Source organism: Pogoniulus pusillus, chromosome 1 (assembly GCF_015220805.1).
Source record: "Pogoniulus pusillus isolate bPogPus1 chromosome 1, bPogPus1.pri, whole genome shotgun sequence".
NCBI lineage: Eukaryota > Metazoa > Chordata > Aves > Piciformes > Lybiidae > Pogoniulus > Pogoniulus pusillus.
This window is the reverse complement of record NC_087264.1, coordinates 47,309,299-47,336,774: the sequence shown is the minus strand read 5'-3', so window position 1 is coordinate 47,336,774 and position 27,476 is coordinate 47,309,299. Positions and strand designations below refer to the sequence as shown.

General features: G+C 37.0%; 1 protein-coding gene across 7 annotated transcripts in view; it reads left to right on the top strand.

Moving 5' to 3' along the window:
- Positions 1–27,476, top strand: part of EML5 (EMAP like 5) — a 107,440-nt gene that overhangs the window by 2,919 nt on the left and 77,045 nt on the right. For all 7 annotated transcript variants that reach the window (XM_064151340.1, XM_064151335.1, XM_064151393.1 and 4 more), the window contains exons 2-5: positions 17,252–17,411; positions 18,384–18,482; positions 19,016–19,084; positions 22,391–22,576. In XM_064151340.1, the coding sequence (XP_064007410.1) occupies positions 17,252–17,411; positions 18,384–18,482; positions 19,016–19,084; positions 22,391–22,576 (514 nt within the window). The remainder of the gene's footprint in view (positions 1–17,251; positions 17,412–18,383; positions 18,483–19,015; positions 19,085–22,390; positions 22,577–27,476) is intronic.

Genomic DNA, 27,476 nt, shown 5'->3' with positions numbered 1-27,476 from the left:
TTAAAGAATCAAGCTTCCATGAGCACAGCTCCATAGCTACAAAGACTAAGTAGAATATGTTGAATGTTACATGGCGATATTATTATTACTCTTCATCATAAAAACTTTTGTATCATTATCATACTTTGGATGAGATTCTATTTTAAGCATCAGTCAGAAAGAGAGGAATTGCAATTCTTAAGTCATGGATCAGTTCACAGAATCACAGTATGTTCAAGGTTGGAAGGGACCTCCAGAGATTGAGTCCAATCACCCTACCAAAACAGGATCACCTATAGAAGGTTGCACAGGAATGCATACTGGTGGGTTTTGAAAGTGTCCAGGAAAGAACACTCCACAACCTCTCTGGGCAGCCTGTTCCAGTGCTCTGTCACCCTCACTGTAAAGAAATCTCTCCTTGTGTAGAGGTGGAACCTCCTATGTTCTTGCTTGGACCGATTGTTCCTTGTCCTGTCACTGGGCACCGCTGAAAAGTGACTGGCACCTTCATCTTGACTCTTACCCCTCAGTTATTTATAAACATTGATAAGATCTCCTCTCAGCCTTCTCAAGACTAACCAGCCCCAGTTCTCTCAGTCTTCCTTCATAGGAAAGATGACTTCAAATCCTGCAATCATTCTTGTAGCTCTCTGTGGACTATCTCCAGCAGATCCCTGTCCTCATGATTCTTTAATACTGAAAAGAAAATTAGTGAACAGATAGATGATATTTTCGTTTGGAAAACTGTTTTCCACCACTAACAATTAGTATGGCTTTTGCTGTGATGTTTTAGCTCCTTTAATTAAACATAGATATACAAAACCTATTGTAAGATTTTTCTTTATATGATATTTTAGCATAATTTATTTATAATAAAAATGTCTAATCTCAATTTTAATTAATGGCTACATGCTCTCCACCCCCAAGCCCTGGTTAACTGTGTACTAAAAATATAAAAAACTTTTTCTCAGTGTTTTGGCCTTCATTTCCATTGATTGCTCTTTTGGAATAGACAAGGGGATAGTTAAGATCACATAGGCCCTTTTTTATTAGTCTGAGTTTTGAATTGAACAGTCTAATTCTTGTATCTTCAGTTTGTCTCTAAAAAGACTTCTCTTGCTTTCTGATAAGCTTTTAGTTTTCATCTTTTGGATTTTTTTATCTTTTCTGAGAACATCCACCCAGAAATCGACCCAGTGGCCTGAAGGATAGAGGATATCATCTTTTCCATCTTGTTTATCTTCCATTTCTTAAGCATCTACATTTTTATTGTTGTGGTCCCATGTGTGTGTGGACACTTGTGGAACATGTCACTTGGATGCAGAAGTGCTTTGAAAATCGGCATTTTTTGGGGAGTGCTGATTTCCTTGTGTTTTTAGGAGTAAAGAGGGAGGAAATTTTTGTATCTGAAAACTGAAGTGACTTGCTTTGGTTATGCCAGCAGCATAACTTGGACATCTGCTGTTCTTGCAGAAGTTAAGATCCCCTGTCCAGCCTAGGCTGCATGTAGAAGATTCTCATGGTTCATTCAAAATGGGTGTTATTCCTACAAAGTTACTTATTTAAACATCTGTTCTGTAGGATTTCATAAATCATCTGACTAGCTTGTGAAGTGTAGATTGGTTTGCTTTATGGTAGAGAAGGAAACAATGTCTTAGCATGTTCAGATTATGTGTTTTCTCTGTTCTCTCTTCATAATTTTAGTGGTTTATAGGGCATGGGTTATTTAATATAGGCTGTCCTCTGAGAGACCTTAGGGGGATCCTAGTTAATCCTGATCTGTATAAAGATTCAGAGGATGCCCCCTCAGAGTATTATTTTACCATACTGGAAACAGATGCTCATGTTGAGTCTTATTTGTCTGGACTTGTTAAAGCATCTTTATGTACTGTATCTTATGGAAGGTGGGAAAATTTGAAAGCCTGAATTCATCAACCTTTTGAAATATCTGCTGGCAAAAGTGTTTGGTGTTACCAGGACTATTTTCTATGCTGACATGCACCAAAGACACTTTTAGAGTAGTTGTTCCTTTTAATGTTAGCCCTGTGTCTTTTTTTTGTGTGTGTATGTGTAAACTTCACTTTTCGCTTGGCATTGGTGATGCTATTGAAAAACAACAGCAAGCCCAGTTCTTCTTTTTGAGTTCTTTAGTAGACTTGGCAAAAATACACATTTTACGTTCCGTGGCATCTGTTCTTCGGCTCAGCTGTAGCACTCATTCACAAGTCTATCCTTGTGCACCATTATCTTTATGCTAGTACAAAGCTGCTACACAACCATGCAGGTCAGAGAAAGAACAACTACGTTTCTCTGTCAAAGGGAGACAAATTCAGAAGAGTTGTTATTGCTCTCCTGCTTTTAAAATACCTGTCATGTGAATTAGCTGGAGAATAATAGCCCTGTTGAGTATACTTCCTACAACAGTGTCTTCAGTAAACTGTGACTGCTTGAGTAAGATGACTGTAATACATTTAGGTTTTGTTGCTAAAGGTAGTGGCTGGCACATCTTGTGCTCAAAAGCACATGTGAATTTCTGCTGATAATACCATGTTTAGCTTTACTGTAGGGAAAACAGGCTGTGTCTAGTAAGTTAATTTGTCAAAAATTTTAGTATTTTTCCTTAACTTGGTCTAAGTTAGGGGAAAGAAATTATGCTTTATTTACCCTAAGGCTCATGCATAGTTCTGGTTTTAGGGGAGATGTAACTTAAATAGTTTCCAAAAAGCATTAAAATTCTTACTATTAAGACTTTTAATACAGAAACTAACAGATCCCCTGCTACAAAGACACAGAAGAAGAAAATTACTCAGTTTGGTTAAAAACACCTGGTTCTTTCCCCTTTCCTCCCCCTCTGTATCCAAGATTGTAGAGAGGTACATAACTTGCTTACAAAAAGTAGAGGTGTATGTGAGACAGGTAGAAAGAATGACAAAGCATTTCTCTGTATTCTGAAAGAGATAAGATTTGGCTGTTTTCAGCAAAATAGTTTACTTGTCTAAACCACAGCTTTTGTTAAGTCAGTTTTTCTTATTTGTTCCTCCAAATTCAGTAGGAATCACCTTGGACTTTTTTTTCACAAGGAACAAAAAGAAGCAACCAAAGCTCTGGTCACTCTATAATCTGTGATCTTTTGGGACACTTCGAGACTGTCATCTTTCTGTATTTTAGAATGTGACTCAATCTATCGAGATTGTCCTGCCTGAAATTCTGTGATCTTGCTCCTTTATTTCAGGGTGAAATAAAACATTTATTTCTAGTGTCAACATTTCTGAGGCTCTAAAATCATGTCTGAAGCACTAAAACCACATCTGCTCCCTGGTGTTAGTGCTGTCCACTGACTCTGAAGATTTTTTTCTGCCTGTTTATGCACCCTCATCATGTATCTAACTCAGCATCTAAGACACTGTTGGACTCTTATCAATTGCTTTCCAAGACTGGTACTAGGTAATGTTTTCCAGGAGGCAGGTCTGGGCTTCCTCTGTGTGTCTGTTAGCTATGGTTTGCAAACAGAAATTCTAGCAGTGCAGTGATTAGTCAAAATCCTAGTTTTGAATGACAACTCGTCTTTTCCTCATCCTCTCTTTTGTTAACTATGCGGTGTTATGACTTCTGGTGACCTGCTGTTGGACTTTCTTTGTAAACTGGCTGTGTATTTCTGCCTCATTGTATCATTCTGCGTCTCTTTGTGCCCCCTTTTCCTTAGGTTCATGGAATGTAAACCTAATGAAAGAGGAGAATATGTTTCCTCTGAAAAAGAAAAGGTTTCACAACAATGTAGAGGGAAGCTATGTTATTTCCATCTTTTCTATTCCTCCAGTGCTCTAACACCCTAAGATCCATCCTAGTTCTCAAAAACCTCAACAGATCAGAAACTGAAGGTTAAGATGCCTGCTGCCAGGTTTATTGTCTTGCTTCTGTCTGGCATAAGTGGTGTATTTCTGTGGCCTAATTCATGATGACAGTCAAGCATAAATGTTAAACAATAGATATTATGTATAGCTACAAAATTTTATCAGATAGAGTTCTGTCCTTTGGTTTGTCAGCAGATCGGAGAATTTTCTCCAGGAATTTCATGATTAGTTCTGTATTTTGAATTCCAGGGAATGTAACCAAATTAATATTACAGTTACCACATGAGGAAAAATGTCTTAATTATCCATTACATGTGCATAATTTTCCATCTCTTGAATTAGTAATTAGAAGTAAAAAGAATCTCCAGGATGTTCTGGTGAGGAATTCTTTGCATGCCCTTGAATTTTATGCATTCCAGATCTTTCTTTCTAGAAGAGAATTCTTGTATTGTTTGTTTATTTCCACAAATATAAGCTCCCAAATTATTTCAACAATCATAGATTTTGAATAAAGACAGTCGTTGTCCCTTGAATTACCTAATAACTTTACCAGAGGAAATCATAAGTAGAATCTTGAAGTGTGAAACATGTCATAAGTGGAAACACCTCAAAATGTTGCCTGTATAATACTTAGGAAACCTACGAAGGCCATACATTATGGAGTATTGACGATAGTCCTGGGAAACTGGTCTTTGTTCTTAAGTCCCAAAGAAAGTATTTTCTAGGAATCCTTTCCCATCTACTCAGTGCTGGTGAGGCCACACCTTGAGTACTCTATCCAGTTCTGGGCTTCCCAGGACAAGAGTGATACGGTGCTGCTAGAGAGAGTCCAGTGATGGGCCAGGAAGAGGATGAAGGAACAGGCCATCTCTCCTGAGGAACAGCTAAGAAACTTAGAGCCGTTTATCCTAGAATAGAGGAGACTCAAAAGGGATTGTGTCAATGTATATAATGTATCCCTGAAAAGAAAGCATGAAGAAGATGGAGCTGGGATGTCCAGTGACACATCAGGTAACTTTCTAACCAAAAATCAAAATTAGACCTCAGTCTGAACAGTGGTGCTTTCATAATTGGAAGTTCAGTTCTGGAGCTTCAGGATTTTGATTACAAACATCCATTTTTTATCTTCTTCACACATGCAAATTAAAAATGATTTCATGTAAGTCTGAAGAAACTATTTTTGAAATTATTTTGCCTGGAGGAAAATGAGACACTGAGAATAGATTGTGGTTTGTTTTTTTATGTGTAGTGTAATGTTTTCTCTGAAACCTAGCAGCTTTAATAGTCATACAGCAGCAGACTTTGGAGTATTTGCGGGTGCATTCCTGTTCAGATGTGACAACTGGGGTTTGTTCTCTGTACACCTTTGACAGGAGTACTACATTGTGCTTCAAAGAATGAGAGCAATGTAATGCTGAACTTGTGTAATAGGTACCATTCTAAGAGCTATATTACAGCAACTCAACTCATTTGAGTAGAAGTACATTAACTTAATGAATTAATTTTTGTGGATAAGGCATTTTCCTGTTCTGGATACAGTGTTTTGAGGGACTGATTGTGGTTTTCCCCTGAAAATTGAGATAAGCAACTTAAAAACGAGGTCTTCTCTTTAGCTTATTCTTAGACTTAGGTGGTGTCATGTTTGTTTTGTTTATAGTAATGATAAATCCATCTACTCTCAGTTATCTCCGGATGATCTTTAAGGGCATAATCAGTTTATTTCCCTTCACTAAAGAACTCATAATTTAGGTCTCATTAAGTCATGTTGTAATTAAACTAATGAGTCCTCTTATGAGCCTTAAGTGCAAGTATCTTTTCACTATCAGCCAAAATGGCATTTCTTAGAGAAGAAGTAATTGCTAGGACAAGAAATGCGAGAATTATTCTGTTGACTGCTTCATTTATGCCATGGTTCACAAGGACAAAGTCCCAGTTAAGCTCTGTCCAGCTCTTCATGTTAAGTGATCTCTATTTGTCAAATGTGTGGAAATCTGGAGAGATTTGTGTTCATACCTTAAACAGATCAGAGAGAGATTTAGTAACACAGAATAAAATGTGTCCTGGATTCAGTTTTGTAATGGGACTAGAGTGTCCCTGTTGTTTAATATGCTTGCATACCATTGAAAACTTCATTTTTCCTAATTAAAACCATGTGAGTAGAAATACCAAAAATAACCAACCGGAACTGAACATCTAAAGCATACTAGAAGTTGATTAAAGTAGATTGACACAGCAAGGAGCTACAGGCTTACAAGATTGCCTTCATACAGTATTCTTTACATAGCCAGCAGTCACATCGCCTTGTGATCTGATTCTGTAAGCACTCAAGAGGCACGTTTGGATCACGCCAATACTTAAATGAGAAAACATCTTGGTGCTGTATAAAATGCTTTTCTTGATTTGATAGTTGGCTCTTTTTCTAAGAACTAATGCAACAAGGTGAGACTCTAGGGCAATGTCAGAGAAGAGCAAGAAATATAATCCAGGGCTTAATAATGTTTGATAATTTTACTGCAATAACACAAGTATTGTAGGTTTTTTTTTCAAAGCATGCATTGCTTAAAAGAAAACCTGAAATTGTTCTAAAACTTTCCTCAAAAAGCAAAAATGTGAAAAAGTTACTTCTAATTGTATGTCATCTACAATTTTTGAGTGTTGAAGTTTAAGCTTATGACATAAAGCTTTAGGAATTTGGAGAACTGAGTTTTCTACATTTTATAATATCTTCAGGGTGTTTTTATTACTTCAAAATGTAGTTTATCTATTTTTTTTCGAAATATTATATACCTTACAGAGTTATGTTTTTGATTTAGGGCAACACTTTGGTCTAGCATCAAGAACTTCAAAAGAAAAGTAATTTATTACTTGTAGAAGTGGCAAATGTGGCTAATCTGGACTGATAGGGAAAACAACCCTTAGATTTCTTAAGATATGCTTAGAATTGTAATGCTGTCACAGTATTATCAAGGAAATTGATTTGTTCACAGTGTATTTATTTGCCTGGGAATAATCAGTTTTGGTACTTTCACATGGTAAACAAAGTTACTGAGCACTTGAAAAGAAAAATGAAGTTGTATTCCTTGAACTTATGTGGCAGAATGTGAAAGTTTCTCATGCCATCTTATTAATTGAGTGGAATATTTAACCTAGATGCTATTTCATGTTCTCTTCCAGATACATTTAATCAGGATTTTCTGCACACCAAAATGCTGAGATGAATGCTGTCTGGTGTAGTATGAATTCCCTTACTTTAACTCCCATCATAACAGTGATGTCCAGCTTCTTATTACTTAAATATTCATGGGGTCAACATTGACAAGTCTATTTGGGAGCTCACTTTTTTGGAGGCACCTTGGTGTTGTTTGTCTGTGGATTAGCATTGTTCTGCATCAGAATGGTGTTCCTATGCTGACAAATATTGGATTCAGTAATAACTCCTCTGGAGCCATGAATTGAAATGCTTCTTTTCCTTCAGAAAAAAATCCAGTTTGTTCATAGGAATTTGTTTACTTTAGACCATCCAAACCAATAGGTATGTAGAAATAAAAGAATCTTAAACATATACTTTAAGTTAGTTCTAAGAGATTTCTTCGAAGTTGATTCACCTAACAAGCTTCTGGGATGCACATCCAGTGTCAGAAGCAGGACCCTGTCTCCAGAAAATCCTCACTTACACATCCTTTTACAACAACCTGTGCCTAATCAGTGGGTAGTGGGTAGGATTTGTGGCAGCACAGAAGGATGCCTAGTAGATTGTTCATATCTGAACATTCCTTTTCACAAGGATTGCTGTGATGGAGTGAATATTTCTCAAGGGTTTGAATTCAAGAGTCAAGAGATATCTGTCCAAAGAGTTAGTGCCATAACCTTGGAGGGAATGTCATTTTTGAATGGAGTGGTCAGTTTTATAGGTACAGATCCTGCTTATGGTTTAGCAGGATCTATGACAGATGACATGCCTTTTATGTTGTTTTGAGAATAGGCTGTGTTACTTTTTAAACTTCAGCTTCATATGAGGTATATTGATTAGGTATTTGACATAAATTGTATATATATAAAATGCTTGGTTCAGTTGAAGAACTCAACTGAACTTGAGGCAAAGCACTCGGCATAATATTGAAGTGTCCAAGTTGAAAATCATGTTTGTAAGCTGCTGGCGTAGTTACAGTAAGTCATTGTTCTCACCTCCAACTCAAACTTCTCACTCTTACTTATGTATTGTGTTTTTTTTTTTCTTTACAAGAATTGGAGAGTGGAATTTGTAGTTATGACATGGGTTTATAACAAGGTTCTAAAACATTAGAAGGAAAACTTCTACTGCTTTACATCTTTGTGGTACTTTTCTTGTGGCTGAATCTAGTTGGATGTAATGTTAAAAAAAAAGTCACTGTACTGAATTGTCTGAATTATAGGGTAATTTAATAATACAGCTCCTGAATATATCAGGCTGTAATATAGGTGCATGCAAACTTCATACATACATACAGTTGGGGTGAAAAAGCCGAAACATACATAAAGATAGAGGTAACTTAAAAACATTTATGCATTTTAGTCATTTGAGCTGAGTGGTGGTGAGTTGTCTCCATTTTATGAAGACAGCATGCACTCAGAATGAGTTGTTTAATCCTATGTTTTGGTTAGCTGACAACTGTACAAACCTTCTCCTGATTTTTAGAACTGTGTTAATCCTTGTTCCCTGCTTATAATGCCTCTACAAGAGCAAGCAAGGTGAATGATACTTTACCTTAGATCAAGACAAGGCATCCTGCAGTAGTTGTCATTGTGTGACATTTTAAGCTAAAGTAGTCTTCCAGATAGCTTAGGGAAATAACAGGGAAATTTGAAGTACTGGTAAATGTTTGATTTGGATTTTTTTAAATGGAAGTTGCACTTCAGATGATATTTACACTCTTAGTTACAGGTTCCTTTACTTATTTCTTTATGGATTGCTGTTTCTTCCATCATAGAAATGAATACCATAAAAGTGGATAGCCTGTGGAACATTACACAGTAATAAATGAATTTGTAAGTAATGATCATTTTATCTTTTGCCAGTTACAGCATATGTTTGTGCACATTATGCTGTTCTGTGGCCTCTGACACATTTTTTGTAGTTTTTCTAAACATTAATTATGTTTTTGTAAGCAATGTTTAGATGTTGTCCCAACTTCAAGTGGTATCCTGGCTCATTTTGCCTTTCTGGGAATGAAGCTAGATGCTGGGATAGTAAACTTGATGTAAGTGTTTTGGATGTATTTGGCTTTCCTTTTCTGTCAGAAAACACAGCTGATACCTGGAGAACACCTGTAGGCCTGGTGTACTGAAGAAGAAATCTAGTGTATTTGTAGTGTCCAGGCTTGGCAAGTTGAAGATTATCTTAGTGCTTTCCTCTGCCCTGCACCTTCTTTGATTGGTAATGACATCCAGTTCATTGAAGCACAGAATGTTGTGATTCTCTTGCCTTATTTTACTCACAGCTTTGCTACTGCCTCCTTCCCATCATTCCTTATTTTAAACCAACTGCTAATTTTATCAAGGCGACCTTTTTGTACAAAAGAAAAGCCTTTCAAAAGTTGTCACCAATTATTCTGTGACTCTGCTCTTGAATATTCAGATGATAACTTCTCACATATTCAGATAGTTTTTCATAATACGTTCCATAAATCATAGAATGTCAGCGGCTGGAAGGGACCTCAAAAGATCATCTGGTCCAGCCCCCGTGCTGGAGCAGGATCACCTAGAGCAGATCACACTGGAATGCATCCAGACAATTCTTGAATATTTCCAGAGAGGGAGACTCCATAGTCTCCCTGGGCAGCCAGTTCGAGCAGTGGGCCTATATTGCCTCTAGTGTTGGTTCTGCTTGCAACATATTTGAAGAAGCCCTTTCTGTTGTCTTTGGCCTGCCTTGCAAGATTGAACTCCAAGGAGGCCTAAGCCTTCCTAGTAGCCTCCCTACATCCTCTGGCAACTGTCTTATACTCCTTCCAGGTGGCTAGTCCCTCCTTCCACAAGCTGTGGACTTCTTCCATTTGATTTTGTTCAGCAGCTCCCTACTTAACCATGCAGGTCTCTTGACTCCCTTTGATTTCCCACTCACTGGAATACTCTGATTCTAAACTTGGAAGAAGTATTTCTTGAATATTAACCAACTATCATGGGCCACTTTGTCTTGTAGTACTCTGTCCCATGCTATTTCCCCTAGTAATTGCTTGAGGAGGCCAAAGTTGGCCTTGCTGAAATCCAGAGTTGTGATCTTACTAAATATTCTGTTCCTACTACTCAATATCCTGAACTACACCATCATAGATGAGAAGACTGAATTTGTTTGATATACTTCTTCAGAAATATGAAAGGAATTTGTACAATCTGTCATTGTTTATGCAATATTAAATATAGAAGCTCTGGTATAAATTTCAAAATTAATAGAACAAAGATTAGTAGTTAAAAACTGTTGTGAATCTCTTGTAAAGAAAACAGCAAACAGTAATGGTGTTACCAGGATGGTGAAAGATTTAGAAACCAGAAAGTTTTGTATTTCAAGCAAGATTATTTAGTTAACTTGTGAGTTCAGAAACATCCAAAATAGTTTATTTTCCTTGGGAAAGACTTTTAGAAATGTTCCTGGTCAAAAGATTTGGAGCAAATGCTTCTTTGGCCTTAAATAATGGTTTTGGTATACTTCTAATTCAAGGAGTGCAAGGAGTTTTCATACACTGGAAAATTAGATAATTGTGATAAGAATTTTTGTCATTCACTTTCCCTTTGTAGCCTGTATTTTATTGCAAACATTCAAAATTAAATGTCTTCTGATTTTATAGCCATACTTGTCTCAATGTCCACATAATTAAGTGATTACAGCACAATAATACTTAATGAAGTTAATGAAATAGTTTCTTAGCTTGTAAACTGGTTAAAACGGAGTATGGGCAGTTCCACTTTGATTTTAGCTGCCTCAGGTTTTTAATCTGTGATAATTTTGTAGGTGTGTATACTTTTTCACTGCTTGCACTCAGGCATCAAGAACTGCTTTCTAACTTTTTAACTGGCAAATCCTAACTCAGTCATTTCTTAGTGCTTCTGATTTAAGTGATCTCTTTTGGGTCATCAAATGTAGTGATGCAAGAGAGCCGAATAGCTAAACTGTCTCCCTCTGAAGTTGTTGGTTGACTCCTGTACTTCTTTCTGCAGATCTTGCTCTTGTATAATATTTTTCCCCCACTGTTTTTTCCTCTTTTGATTTTATGTTGCTGGTACTGGGGAGGTTGTGTTTGACATAATTCAGGCTTAAAGAATGGATTTTAAGTTCTTGCATTTTCTCATGAGAAAAGGAGGAAGTTGAATGTTTCAGCATGTGGAATTCCATTCCTGGTTTACCTTCAGGCTTTAGTATGTCATGTTATTGTACCATCAGTTATTATAATCAGAAATGCTTCTTTTATATGAATAGCTAGTAAAAAATAGTAGAATATTGTTTTAGCAAATTTATCTCCAAATAATTTTGGAGTATATGATATTTCTGACTTCTCTGTGAGATGAGATTTTTGGCTAGAACAATGCAAGTAGTTCTGCTGCTTTCTGTTTCAAGGGGTGTGTTAGAAAAGAAATATCCCTTGGATACTCAAAACCTGGTGATGAAAGTGTCAGGATCATGTAGAATTTGGAAAAAAGCCATCACTCACAAAACAAGAGTTCTCCTATTGGCACTGGCAAAACCATTCATGTTTGAAGAGAAAGGGAATATATTTGTTTTTAATCTGTTTTCTAGAGATGGTAACCCTTTTACTAGGAAGCTTAAGCTGATCCCTTCCTCATCAGTGGAGGATATGACTATGCATCATTGTTACTGTACTCATTCTCTGTTTTCTTCTCTTTGACGTTCATCTGGTCTTTCATTTTTAATTATCTCCCCACCCCACCCTTTCTGCTGAATTTTGGAACCAATAGGAGCTCAAGGCAATTGTTTGGGTTCTCGAGGTTGCTTATAAACATTTCTTATTCAATCTGATATGGGAGAATATGGAACGGTAATGAGATAAACTGCAGCTGGGAATAAACAGCATGCAGTTTTAGTCCACCCTCCCTATCTCCAGTTCAGCCTCTCTTACTTTGAAATTGGATGCTCTTACAGTTTAAGAATCTTCAGAAAGATATATTTGGCATTACTGGTGCTATGACAATAACTATATGGAGGACCCAGCAGTGGTGCTTTATGATGACTACTGCTTTGTTTTGTCTATGGGAAATAAGTGTGTTCTGACTTGATCTAGTTAAACTTTGTTGAGATATATTTGCTGATTACAGCTCTTTCTGCTTTTAACACTTTAGTAGTATGCAAGAAACGTTTTTTAGTTTCTCCTGTGGATATGGATATGTGTCGACAAATAATAGAATACTTACAACTATATGTAAAATGTATGTAAACATACAATATAAATATTTTCATGTATTTACTTGCTGAAACAAATTCACACTTGAGATTAACTCTTAGTTAATAGATGTCTGAAATGCTGTTATTTTACTGCAGTATTCTTTTGTGCATTTTTACTGGTGCCCTAGATTTATGAAGCTCAGGCGTAGTCACATGAATATATTCTTGGATTTTCATCCAATATTGTTGCTAAGGAAACATCATCTTTAATACTGTATCCTTGTATGCATCTTGTCTGTATTAATCAATGCTATGTAAAGATGTCAAAAAAAAAATCAGAATTTCTTGTATGACAAAGTAGTATCTTATAGGCTGTTCTCCTTCAAGTACCCCTGCCACTACAAACCTCACACAGGTTGGAAGGTCTTGTCCATGTCTCTGGTCTCATTCCAAGCAGACATGGTATGGACACTTTTAATCCTTTTTTTGCCAAAAGCTGCCATTAATGTTTAATATCATTAACGTAGGTATTGTACAGTGTGTGGATCTAGTGAAAATGCTTACATGCTGCCCTAAAAGGGAGAATGAACCTTTTCTGTATGACATATAAAAGAGGAGCTTCAATGTAGTAAATTAAGAAGCATATCCTTTGCAGTATACTGTTCAAATTGTAACACTGGTAATATTGTATTTCAATCTGCTTTGACCATCTACCTGGGAAAAGACCTGTCAGTCAGACATACAGTGTATATCTCAGTTCTCTCCACAGGTCCAACCATTTGGGTTTGTGGCAGCAGTGACAGGCAGATTTTTTTTTTTTTTTTTTTTTATTTTCTACTTCTGAACTCTTCCAAGAAGTATCAAATTTTATAGCAAATTTCAAAATCAATTTTATGTAGCAGTTAGCCTAATTCTCAGTGTTTGATGGTCACATTTGCCTTTTGGACATTTTCTTTCCTATCTGTCTCTGCAGACAGACTGCATTAGATCTAACATCTGTTCTTGAAAAGCCTGGGTCAAAAATGCCAGAGGCAAGCAAGAAGGCCTGGAAAACTTCTCTTGTTAGGACTTTTTGGTTTCCTCTTTTGAACAAGCAGTGGTATTTCATTCTTCAATTTAGTCTTCCTTAAAGGGTAACTTAAAGGAAATCAAGCACAAGTTTACAGTCTAGCTGTATGGGCATTTGATCTTGGACAGGTCATTCTGGCTTTCATTACCAGCACCATAGAAGGAATAGAAGTTCTCTCCTTCTGAGTGCAGAGCTTCTCATTCTACTAAACAATCTCCTTCTTCCTGGCAGAAGATCTGTGTGAGAGGGCAAGTGTACTGAAGTCTGCAGAGCCCACCCCAACAGATTTGGAAGCTGTCTTAAGAGCTGAGCCATACTCATGTTTTTCTGCCTGTCCTCAGAGAGTGATGGGACGGATAGTAAGCAACTACTTCAAATAGCATCCCTATAGTTGTATGTTATTAATGCCTCTGTCAAGGTGTCTTGGACATCTTACCCTGGTTATCCAGAGACAGCTTGCACTCAGTGTTTGATCCTATTAACTGCATCATGCTATGAGTCAGTGGAGTCCCTGTGGAGCAATCATTTATGGTTATTTTTTCTGGGTATCTACTTTAGTGTTTTTTGGTGGGTTTTGGTGTTGTTGTTTCTTTTCTTTCTACACTGAGAAAAAGGTACTGCTCAGGACTGTTGGATGAATGAAAGATCTTGAATATGTGAGTTATATCAGTGCTTTTGCTCTAGAGGTTAAATCAAGATACTGTATTGTTTTATTAATTGCTATGCCTGTAAATCCAATGAAGGAACTGAAAAGGGTCTCCATATTGCATAAAACTGGAGTCTGATCTTTGAGTTTTCATCAGCAAATTTTCAGACCTGAAATTCCGTGTGCTGCCTCTTGGGTGTAATAATACCCAAGACTTGAGTATTGAGGGAAAGCATGTTGTCATTCATGTTTCATGTGAAAATCATGTAAATAAGTGTGGCAGTTCCTTTCCTTGGTGTTGGTATTAGAAATATCAGTCCTTTGACTCTTTCTGTGCTTTCTTTTCCATCTGTCCTGATAGCCTGTCACATAATGATTCTAAATAGTACTTTAACCTATCAGTCGCTGTTTGCTCTGGAAGAAATGGTGAGGGAAGAGTTTTTAGCCATGGCCAGCAGATCTGCTGTTATTTCCCTGAAATTACTGTGTGCTGGCATTATTTTAAAAAGCATTTTGTTTTAAAGTATTTGTCATATGTTTAATTTCTTCTGCTTTCAATGATTGTTTAGACAAGTTGTTAGCAATTTACTATAGAGACTAAAGTGATGGGGAAGGATGTTGGTAGTTGTACAGTGTTGTCTTCTGTGATAAAAATACAGGCTTTGGATTTTAGTTCGTACTGCATTATCCCATATCAAGGCAGAATTTGTGCTCAGTATACTTAAGCCAAATTTTGATGTAGAAACAATACAGTGATACTGCTATTGCTTATTATTTGACATTTGGAATCATAGAATCAACTAGGTTGGAAGAGACCTCCAAGATCATCCAGTCCAACCTAGCACCCAGCCCTAGCCAGTCAGCTAGACCATGGCACTAAGTGCCTCATCCAGGCTTTTCTTGAAGACCTCCAGGGACGGTGCCTCCACCACCTCCCTGGGCAGCCCATTCCAATGCCAATCACTCTCTCTTTGAAGAACTTCCTCCTAACATCCAGCCTGTACTTCCCCCGGCACAACTTGAGACTGTGTCCCCTTGTTTTATTGCTGGTTGCCTGGCAGAAGAGGCCATCCCCACCTGGCTACAATGTCCCTTCAGGTAGTTGTAGACAGCAATGAGGTCACCCCTGAGCCTCCTCTTCTCTAGGCTAAGCAACCCCGTCTCCCTCAGCCTCTCCTCATAAGGTTATTCATTAGAAAGAGAGGAAAGATTCTCTGTATTCACTTAGTATGCATTAAATGGAATTAGGTGGAACACATAGGCTAGGGATATGTTTTCCTGTATCTTGGTAGTGCCTTTACTATTGTCCCTTCCATCCCTGGTGTGTTGGATTTGTCACTCTGGTCTTTGCTTAAAAACATACTAACCTCATTCTCAGTTGCTGGAAGGCATTTTGTAAGGTGTGGTGTGGAGGTGCTTTGTCATTTTTGTGTGACCAGGGTGATACCTGAGCATTTTTCAAAGTTGCAGTTGTTGAGGTCATTTTCACTTGCCTGAAATTGCACAGTACACTAATAGCATAGCGAAGTACAGGTCTGAAGAGGTCAGAAGTTGAAAGACAACTGTTTTTAACTTTTGGGTTCATTCTGTCCTGTTTAAAAAAAACCCAACTATTATTCTCCTATCTTTTTTATTTCCTCTTGCATATTCTTTTCACTTCCTTTCTTGACTTCATTGTCCATATGGTCTTATCCCTCCCTCTCTGTGATATCATTGTAAAAATGAGATAATTTCAAATGCAGCATTTTCTCCCCCTCCAGATGCTTTTCCTTCTTCTCCATGCATATACCATCTGTCTGTGTGTGCTCTGGGAGATGTGCAGGTGTTGGTCAAGATTAGATGGCAGAATTAAAGTGAAATGTGACAGGTTTTGAATGCCAGCTCCTTCATCTTTTTTTAATTATGAAGTTTCTCTGTCAAATAAAGAAGGAAAGACCAGAGAAATAACTCTGGAATTAAAGAGAAGCAAAATGGGGAAATGCTGATTGCTTGGTCCTGATGCTGATGAGAACTTGAGAGGTCCAGAGGCTTTTTACTTTTGTGCAAACTTTGAAATTAAATGTTCCTCTCATTTGTACATGTGGAATTTGTGAAGCAATATCAAACAACTGAAATGCTGTGTCAAAGTAGAAGAGGAAAAAAAAATAGTGTCTTACGTAATGTAGTATGACTTACTGAAATAGTAAGCAACTTCTAACATATTTTCTCTTGCACTTTTTGTATATAGAAAATGTTATACATATTTTGAGGTACATCTCCACCCTTTATCAAAACCTGTGTTCAACTGCATGGTTATTTAACCATTGCAGGGTTCCATCTCCCTCCTTTTCACGCAATGCTGGGAAGATAAATATGTGTAGTATATGTTGTTAGTGATTCTGTCCACCATTGTCTCCAGATCATTACTCTATGATTAATTAGAGGAGGAAATATTTTTAGCCAAATAGCCAACTTTTGAAGTTTTATTTTCCTGACTAAAGTGTGATATTTTTACATAATTTTGGGCTGATGTTTGTGTAGAATATTAGTGGTTAGCTTGTTTGGATTTCTATTAGAAGGTATTCTCACCGATGTTTGTGTATTGTGAAATGTGAATCTTCAGATCTCATGTCCTTCCTTGGAGCTTTCTTGCAAACCAAAAATTATCTAGCATACTTTCTAGCTTGGTCACAGATAGGACAAAACAATTGTTGTGATCCTTTGTGGCCTTTGAAATATGAATTATAGGAAACTTCTCTGCAATGTTTGAAGAGTGAGAAGTTATTCTCAATTCTTCTGCATTAAAATTAAGACATGTAAGATATTCTTCATCTTCAGTTTAGTCATTTAAAGTCTAATCATAACATCTAGTCTAAACTTTCTCTCAGTGGAGAGATAGCTTCAGAAGGCTCTTCAGTCCTCTCATAAAAAGGGCATCAAATAGTGGAATGAAGCACTTCTGGAAATGGGTGATGGCTGTGTAAATAGCCATCAATGATAGTTGTGTAAGTAGCAAAACACCAACTTTTGTTATGCAGACTTTGTGTTTTCAAGTGTTATGAAAAAATAAAGGGAAAATGTATTTTTTAGTGCAGAAAAATCTGATATGATTTAGTAAACTGCATTTTGGAACAGAAGATTAATGCAGTTAGTTTGACTGGAGAAGAGGCTTCAAATTCAAGAGAGTGGCATACACTGTATAAAGGGAATTTTTCAGCTATTGTGGGATGTGTGATACAAAATGGTATTAATCTCTACTATCAATGGGAAAATGAGTAACTTAATTTTAAAATGAAAAATAGTAATGCAACCAACTAGGCAAATGTAAAAATATTTTGCATCTTTTTCTTTGGCAGCCTTGCTTTGCACCCTGAACGTGTATTGGTGGCAACAGGTCAAGTTGGAAAAGAACCATACATCTGCGTGTGGGACTCATACACTGTGCAAACTGTATCTGTTCTGAAAGATGTTCACACACATGGTATAGCTTGCTTGGCTTTTGATTTAGATGGCCAGGTATGTAATTAATACTTTTTTTTTTTTCAAACACTGGAATTGTTTATTTGTCAGAAATACAATTTGTCATTGTGTTAACTCTCTTGGACTCTGAATGTCTTTGGACAATATCCCCTTCTCTGGCATGTGTTTTGCATGCGTCAGTTGAGTTTGTTTTATGAATTGCTTGGGTTTTATACAGTATGTTGGGCTGTGCCATATAGACACTCCTCCCCAGCTCCACCTGCTCTGGCTACCTCGGGAAGACATTATTTATTCTTTATGTGAATCCCTGTGTAGACATGCTTAACAGTTGAAGATAAGTTGAGCTGCAAAGCATGGGAAGGTCTCCAACTTATCGTGCTGTATTTTCTTGGAGCAATATTTTTGTCCTTTCTGGTTTTACAGAGAATCTTTTTGAATTTTAGGCTTGGTGAAATAGTGTGCTTGGAGTTGTGTTGGATTCTAGTTTGAGAAAAGGTTTAGAAAGCAACAATTTTGAAGAATCAAGCAAAAGACTCTTGAAGCTTTTAATTGTTTTTAATATTTTGTTTCTTTCCAAGAATCTTGAAAGTGTTTTTTTCTTTGCATCACTCCTGAACTTGTAAAATAAATATTTAAATTCTGCAAGTTATATGTAATTAAAGGTAAAATGTGTGGTTTCATTAACTTGGGTGAGATTGCTCCTTTTTGCAGATGTCTCCTGACTGTTGCTCAGCATATGTGCTGTATACAGTCATATATATTAAACATTATAAATGAGAAATATGTTGTTATCTGAGAAGATCTTAGTTCTTTACGATCACTGTTTTGTAACCGAAGAGATGCATCTATGGAAGCTTTGACATAAGATGTCGTATCTTTAGTTCTCTTCTCTGTTGAAATGTAACGATTGCTTCTAGCTCAAGTATGTTATGAATGTGTTATAATTAAAAACTACGACTTAGGCTTTCATTAATATGCCTCCTTCTTGTTTAATTTGGACATTTTTAGCGTTTGGTCTCAGTTGGTTTGGATTCAAAAAACACAGTTTGTGTATGGGACTGGAGAAAAGGAAAATTGTTATCTGTGGCTCCTGGTCATACAGACAGAGTAAGTATAACTGGAATATTTGAGCATCAGTGTAATTTTAGTTTATTGAACCATGTCTGTGTGTAGTAGATAACAAAAAACATTTCACATATTAGAAAGTGAATTTACATGAAGCTTGAATGACTGTTTCGATATGTGCATATACTTTAGACATACTAATAAATGTGTATGTTTTTTTGAAACTGTAAACATGTAGGGGAAGCACAAAATTAATGCACTTCCTAGACCCTAATTCCCATATGGGAAATCAAAATGCAGATAATCATTTCATTTTTTCTAGTCTGTAAATGAACCTTAAGGTTGTTTGGTAGCGTATTGTAATTCCTGTAGGAGAAAAACCCGAAGATAAGTAATAAGAGCTATGTATTTATGTATTACAATTTCTAAATTGAATGAAAGGGTAAAAGTTACTCCAGTAGTTTAATTTAAAGCATTTCTGACTGTCTGTTAATTTGCTACAAGTTTTACTTCTATTGTCTATCCCATGCTAGAAAGGCCATCTCTACTGACATCCTCGATTCTTTTCTGTGCAGATATTTGATATTTCTTGGGATTTGTACCAGCCAAACAAGCTTGTTAGCTGTGGTGTAAAACACATCAAGGTAATGAAATATATGTTAAATCTTAGAAGATTTAAACTGTGGTAGTTTATAAAATATGTAAAAATAGGATCTAAAAGAAATATGTGATTATAATGTGAAACATCTTCTGTAAGAATAATAGTACTTAGAAACTGCAATCAATGGATCACACCTGGCTATACTAGACACACTAGACATTTACAAGATTATATACAGTGGAAAGCAAACCATCTGTGCTCAAGAGTTTATGCAGCCACAGAAGGAATATAGTTATCATTAGCAGTGTATGTAAATGATTGCAATATAAGCTAAAATTTAGGTTATCTAAGGTTTGCTGTTATGCTGCAGAAGTTAAATGACTTAGAGTTCAATAGAGTATGGAGGCATAGTGGAAAGAGCAAAATCCTTGATTTTTCAGTATTTTTCCTCTTCCTAACATTGTCATTTTGAGCACTCTTCACCTGTTACAGGATTCATGATTTGTACAATTCATGTTTTTTTTTCAAGCAGAGCAGAAGCACTCTGAAACACTGCTTTGTGCATGTATCAACTGCTGTGCAGAAACAGCATCTTTTCCAGCTTTAACTGTCATCAGGTTTATGAGTGCTTGAATGCCATCAGATATGTTTCCTAGTCACTGCTTTCTCCTATGCACTGACTTCTGTGTTACCACGTAACAGCAGTAGATGGCAGCTTGAAAGTTCTGTATTGCTCTTACACGTAGGTTCTGATGGTGGGAAAAATGTGTTGATTTTTATATAGTCAACTTTTAGGTTCATATGTACTAATGGTTTACTGGAAAAAATGTTCAGTGTCAGCTAGATCATAGAATCAACTAGGTTGGAAGAGGCCTCCAAGATAATCCAGTCCAACCTGTCATGATACTAATTGCCTCATCCAGCCTTTTCTTGAACACCTCCAGGGACTGCGGCTCCACCACCTCCCTGGGCAGCCCATTCCAATGCAAATCACTCTCTGGGAAGAATTTCCTCCTAACATCCAGACTATACCTCCTCTGGCACAGCTTGTGACTGTGTCCCCTTGTTCTGTTGCTTATTGCCTGGGAGAGGAGACCAACCCCACCTGGCTACAACCTCCCTTCAGGTAGTTGTAGACATCAATGAGGTCACCTCTGAGACTTCTCTTCTCCAGGCTAAACAACCCCAGCTCTCTCAGCCTCTCCTTACAGGGCTTGTGTTCCAGGCCCCTCACCAGCTTTGTCACCCTTCTCTCGACACATTCAAGTATTTCAACATCTCTCTTGAATTGAGTAGCCCAGAACTGGACACAGTATCTTTGATTTAGCATAGTGCTTAGCATGTAATTTCATAAGCTTGATTAATAAAGATCTTTATTTTCTACCTCAAGATTTAAAAGGACTGTTGTGCCAGTAGGGATCTGATATTTGGCAGTAATGATTTAGTGTATTTAAGGTGGCCTTATGATGTTAAAATGTAGCTATTTAGATCAGCAAAAAAATTGTGTGAATAGATTTTAAGGCTCTACAAAGCCTTTTAAAATAACAAGAGCACTTTAAAAATAACTGATGTTTGCTTTGAGAGACGATGAACTAAAAATCTGAATTCTAGAGATTTGTAAGCATTTGGATCATGCAGGAGCATTTTGTTGATGTGTGTTTTTCTTAATCCTTTCTTCTTGCTCTTTCAGGTAGTAATTACTTTCATGTTTGTAATACTGTTATATGTTTTCCTCACATTGATTTTATGTGAATTGTAATAATGCTTATGTAGATAATTCCAAGTGAAATGATACTGTGGAATTATCTTTTTTAATTATGTTACCTACTTCCATATTGTAGCAGTTACATCTCAGGCATACATAGATTATGGAATCTATGACCTGTGCATACTTTGGCTAAAGATATACTAGTTAAAATACAAGGATTTGTCCAATTAGTATATGGTTATTTCCTAATTACAGTATTACTGACACAGAAATCTGTGCATTGTAACTGCTTGCATTATCCTGTATGAATTGAAGTCTTGTGGCCGTTTGAGCTCAAATGGCCACAATCCACCTCTTTAGCCTCGAGAAGAGGAGGCTCAGGGGTGACCTTTTTGCTGTCTACAACTACCTGAGGGGAGGTTGTGGCCAGGAGGAGGTTGCTCTCTTCTCTCAGGTGGCCAGCACCAGAACAAGAGGACACAGCCTCAAGCTACGCCAGGGGAAATTTAGGCTTGAGGTGAGGAGAAAGTTCTTCACTGAGAGAGTCATTGGACACTGGAATGGGCTGCCCAGGGAGGTGGTGGAGTTGCCGTCCCTGGAGCTGTTCAAGGCAGGACTGGACATGGCACTTGGTGCCATGGTCTAGCCTTGAGCTCTGTGGTAAAGGGTTGGACTTGATGATCTGTGAGGTCTCTTCCAACCTTGGTGATACTATGATACTGTAAATCCCAGGGGAGGGATCCACCCTATCCTGGGACAAGTCTCTGCTAAGTGTTTTGAGTAGATTACCCCTAAGAGAGAAACTTCCTGTGAAATCCAGTTTCATAAACACATATGAGTCCAGGAAATATGCTCAGGGAATAGAAGAGTGACCTGTCAGCAGTGATGGAGTACATTCTTTCACATTTTGCGCTGGATTACTGCAGCAGCCTGCTGACTTTACAGTTTATGTATTTGGATAGGAGGTTTTGAAGGGAGTGCTGCAGACAAGCAGCACTTGCTGCAGAGGTCTCGGAAATTAGTGGCAAGTATTGCCCTGTGACAGGAGACTTTGCATGTCTTTAGTTTACAAGTCATCAGGAAAGATGGAAAAAATTCATTCTTATGTGATTGCTGTAATCACATGGTAATGGGTTGTTAGAAAGTTCTCTACCTGCCTGCCTTAGATGACTGCTTTGCATGATCAGTGGTTCTGGTGAGAAGTGGTAAGTTTATAATCAAATCATTTGCTTTCAAACACAGAAATGTCAACCTTATCAGGAACTACATTATTAGATTACATCTTTAAATGCCTTAAGTTGCATAAAGAACAAATGCAGCATGGGCCAAGTAGAAGTCCTACAACTTTTTAAAATATCTGAAGTAAACCTGACTCACAAATTATAATTTGAAGAAAAAATCAGTTTGATTTAATACTGATAGCTTAAAACTCCTTCCCAACTAGGCTGCTGTGCTGATTTTGTGGAAAGGTAGAATTGGTTAATAAAATAAAAAGTTGTAAACCATCTGGAGAACTAAATCAGGGGAAAGGGTATGAATGATGATGTATTTTGGAGGTAAGTGGCTTCCTTTTCAGATGTAAATATTAAATTATAGGATATTAGTGAAATATCAGTTTTTCTAAATTGCTTTATCTTGCAGTTCTGGAGCTTGTGTGGCAATTCACTAACACCAAAACGTGGTGTTTTTGGCAAGACTGGTGATCTCCAAACTATATTGTGCCTAGCCTGTGCAAGGGATGAAGTGACATACTCTGGTGCGCTGAATGGTGATATATATGTGTGGAAAGGAATCAACCTTGTACGGACAATACAAGGAGCACATGCTGTAAGTATAGCTCTTATAATTAATACAAAATGCTAAATGGAAATGCTGGAAAGGGCACTGCAAGATCACCTGGTCTGTGTTTCAGAACAGGTTCAGTGATAGAGACTCAGTATGTCTGACTTGAGTTTACTTTTTTTTCCCCTCTCCTTTGATTCTGTTGCTTAAGATCACTGTTACAGTAGAAAGTGAAAACTAGATTGAGAAATATACTTAGATGTCTGTGTATATACTATCTCCCATTGTCAGTGGCGGGGCACTTTCGAATCAATAGATCCTGAAATGCACTTAAGCTTGCCATTAAGTAAACATGTATTACTCATTTCAGTTACCCACACGTGGGTACATATAGTGACACATCGTATAACGCACTTGAGTATATAGCTACCTCCTCCAAAGAATATGGGTCAACCTCCAAAGAATATGGGTCAGATAAAGTTGGATGTCTGGTTAATCCAAAAGCTTCTTAGAAGGCCTGGACTCCTGTATTTATGCAGCTGGTGTTGAAACAAAGAAACAGGCTCCCAGAGAGACTGTGGAGTCTCCTTCCACATCTCTTGTCAATTTGGATGTGCTTACAACATGATGGGACACAGCCCTGAACAACCTGCTGTTACCTGACCTCTCTTTGAGCAGAGATTTGGGTTAGGAGCTCTCCACAGTTTTTCCTCAGCACCCTCTGTTCTGTCATTCTGTGAATTGAGTCCTAATGCCTGATTGTCTGATAGGTCTCTGAAGTTCATTCATTCTATGAACTGTAATGTAAGCGCAAACAGCTTACTCATTTGTAAACATACATCTTTAGTCACTTCTAGCTTGACTCAATCACTCTTTCTTGTCGTATGTTGCTGCCTTTTACTGTATTGATTTGGCTTTTTGGAACACTATATAGCTTTGAACAGTCAGGACATGCCAGCAAAAGTTCAATAATCATTTTCAAAAGGGCTTGGTAAGATATTTTTTAATAAAAACCATAATGCAAGTATGAAGTGATTCTATTGTTGCCACATCATATTTCATTATTTTTTCCATATTCTTTCAAAGCTTATGGATTTATGTTTAAAGTAGGCAGCAAAAAGCACTTAGGTGATTTACAATCCACCTGGTGCCTGCCAACCTATGAGGGTACTTGTTTCCTCTCATGGTAGCAAATCACATATGGTAATATTATGCAAGTTTAACTTCTAACTTATCCAAGTATCACTTTGAAAACAAGTAAATTAATTTGTGATTGGTTTAACCCATGCAACATGCAACTGCTGAGGTAACTTTATAAAACTGTATTATTTGCCTGTTGAAGGTTGATTTTTGTTTTGGAAACATTGTATTTTCTAGATAATAATAATCAAAGTTCCTTTATTGACAGTTTTAAGTAGTGTGAAAAAGAAACATCTGAGTTCCTATATTGCAACTTTGTAAATCTAGGTGAAAATCTGTAACAATTTATTATTTTTTCTTGTAAGAATGTATGTATTTTAACTGGCAGAAGTGGTCTGGATGGGATGATGTATGTAGCTGGAATATTAGGTAGAATGGAGAAGACAAAAATCATGAATTATATGTATACAGGAGAGGTTGCAGTCAGTCTGTAGTAAAGAAGGCTCTTGGTTTAATGATAATTTAGAAATTTACATTCAAGATGGTTGCAGCTATTGAGTTAACTAATAATTTAAAAGCATTTCGACTGCATATTCAGACACCTGTATAATGAGAGTGTATCTGATTATGAACAAAAATGAACTTTTGAAGAACATAAGTGTGGAAGGCATACTGCATTTGATATTTGTTTATATACATATAAGTGTGTGTGTATATAAAAATCACATATACACCCACTCATACCTTTCTGTATGCTTTTGCAGAGATATTAAAAGTATTCAAGGAGGCCCAAATTATCTTCCTACTTTTGGTTTATATTTCAGCTTTGAAATACTCCCTGATTCTTACGCTATACCTTCAGATCTTAGTGTTCAATAGTGCTCTGTTGTATTCTGGTTTATTCTGTGATTTCCTAAGGTGATATAGACATTTCCATCTTATGCAGAATTCAGTGAACTTAAAAATTTTTAAATGCCTATATTGTACACAGAGGCCTGGATTCCCAGGGTAAAGATTGTTTCATATACAATACTAAGCAGGGGAATAACCTCTCATTCTGTTCAGTGCTGTAGGAAACACCTGTCCTATATATTCACATATTTGTTACTTAGAGATGCAACAGTTTTATTTCTCAGAACAATGCAGTACTTTCTGGCTGTTTCAGTGTGAAATGACCCAGCTGATAAATGTAGTATGATGAAAGCTTGTTGCTCTATTGTCTTCTGTACTGTGTCAGTTCTTTGTTGACCACAGGATCAAATTTGAAATGGCATTGCTTCTTATCTTAAGCAGCGTCAGTGGACAGAGCTCAGGTGACCTTGGAGCATAGGTCTCATCTAGCCTTCTATTTTTGATTCTGTGCTTTAGGCTCAATGGAATTGAGCTTTGCAGTACTGAAAATTAAGTAGGAGCAGTAGTCCATGGCTTTGAAATTTGTTTTCAGAAGAGATTAGAGTCACTGCAAAATCACACCAATTGCACAGGAGAAAAAACATGAATAAAATCTCTTCTGGAAGCTTACTTTCCAGCAAAATGAAATCTTAGTTTACAATAAAATATTACCTCTAAGGATAATATCATCAGACTATTGTAAGCACAAAATACAGTAGCTTGGAATAAGAATGTTTCTTCAGCCAGAGTAAACTGTTACCATAATACTTGGCAGTTATGTTGTTTTGTTAATCATGACTTTTCTGTCCTGCTTTTGAAAGAAAACACAAATGAGAATGATAATATTTGTGATGTGTTGTTAAAAGCTCAGTAAGGAATTGGTTTAAATTTCAGATCACTATGTTAGTGCTGGAGTTGTCATCCCTGTGTGCCTAAATGTTTATCATCCCACATCATTATTCCTCATCAGACTGGATTTAAAGTGAAAACATACCTCATTATCTGCATAAAGTACCATATGTTCCTTTCTTGCCAAATGAACAGCAGGTATCTGAGAGACAGGAAAACATCTTCTAAAGCACATTAGTGCTGTGGGGATATTGTCCAGCCAGCTGACAGTCATATGCATTAATATAGAAGATAGGCTCTTTTCAAAGGTTGGATATCTTTGTTGTAGTTGCCCTAGGCAAAAAGACATTTTTTAATTTTAAGAGTAGTTCATTGTGACAAACAAACCATGCTGCCCCAGTATAAACAACTGAGGAAGCAGATAGCAAGTGTAATATTAGCCAGCAAAACAATAAGAATTCCCAGCCAGGGCAAATATGCTGTCTGCTGTCACAGCAATACTAAGAACTGTAGACAGATAGACAGGGAAGAGTTTCTGTCAGAGTAGAAACAAACAAGCAAAAATGAAAGAAAATAGTCTGAAAGGTCTGGAGAAGTAGTTGGAAGAGAACTGGAGAGTTGACTTAATGCAGAAGTAGAAATTAAAGATTTGGGAAAAGTGGAAATGAGCAGGAGTTAATAGTAAAGGCACAGAGTTTGTGTGCAGGGAACACTGGGAAGCTCAAATTTTAGTTTTGCTAATCTCTTCTGATAATAATACTAATAAAGAAACTTTTAGAAGGGAGAAAAACAACAGAGCAACTTGAAAACATGTATGAGTTCATTGTCATTGGTAGTACTTCAGGAGGTTGGTTGTAAGCATTGCATCTGGTTCTGAAAAGTGAATAGATACGTTGACTGAAAAGGCAAACATTAAATCTTTTATTCTTGTACCAGTACAAGGAACAGATTGCTCTATTTATTTTACCATCTTTTGTGTTCTAAAGTTGAGGTAGTCCATGATAATTAAGATTTATATGCATCCAAGATGTTACTCAGGTATTACAGCAAAATAACATGCTTATTTAAAAATGCAGTAAATTTTGAAATTTCTTGTGTGCTATGCCTTTGCCTTGCATAGTAAATGTACATAAGATGCTTTCTTGGGAGCTGAATAATTTATTTTGAGATAGGCTTTCAGAGGTACACATTAAAGTTGTGTGGATTAATGTCAGAAACTGAGGTTAAATAACAGGCTCAAGGTTAAATAACAGGCACTCTGTTAAAACTATTGCACGCCTATGTCAGCTGGCTGAATACTAATTAAATATAGATGGAAACAATATAATGAACCTAAATGAATGGTTTTAAGCTGGTATCATGTACCAACAGATTAAGTCATGCAGTATTTTTCTCCTGCCTAGACTACTTACAGGTTCAAAAAGTAACTGTCCATTTATTTCAGCCACCTACAGGTACATAAGCAACTGTGTTAAATTTTTCAAGTAATATGTCAGTTTCTTACCTATTTTACGAGCATTTTGTTAGATAGGATGATTCTGTTTCACAGTAGTGACTCTCCACTGTAAGGTTACTTACACCAGCCTTAAAAATGTCTGCAATCCATTTCCTTGCTATACAGCATATATTGGAAGAGGTGATGTATAGGCTGGATGTCAGGAGGAAGTTCTTCCCAGAGAGAGTGATTTCCCATTGGAATGGGCTGCCCAGGGAGGTGGTGGAGGCACCATCCCTGGAGGTGTCCAAGAAAAGACTGGATGAGGCACTTAGTGCCATGGTCTAGTTGACTGGCTAGGGCTGGGTGCTAGGTTGGCCTGGATGATCTTGGAGGTCTCTTCCAACCTGGTTGATTCTATGATTCTGTGTTTTCAAGTGCTCATGCATTGTGCTTGACATGTTAGCATCTCTATCTTGAATTGTGCCTAGGAATGAAAAAGGGGCACTGGACTTCTTACTGATCTGGTATAGTATCTCTGTTCTCCATATTGCTCAGTAGTAGTTGGTTGCTTCTGAAGTTTCTATATGGTCTTTCAATCTTTGCTTGATGCTAATTATAGCAAACTGC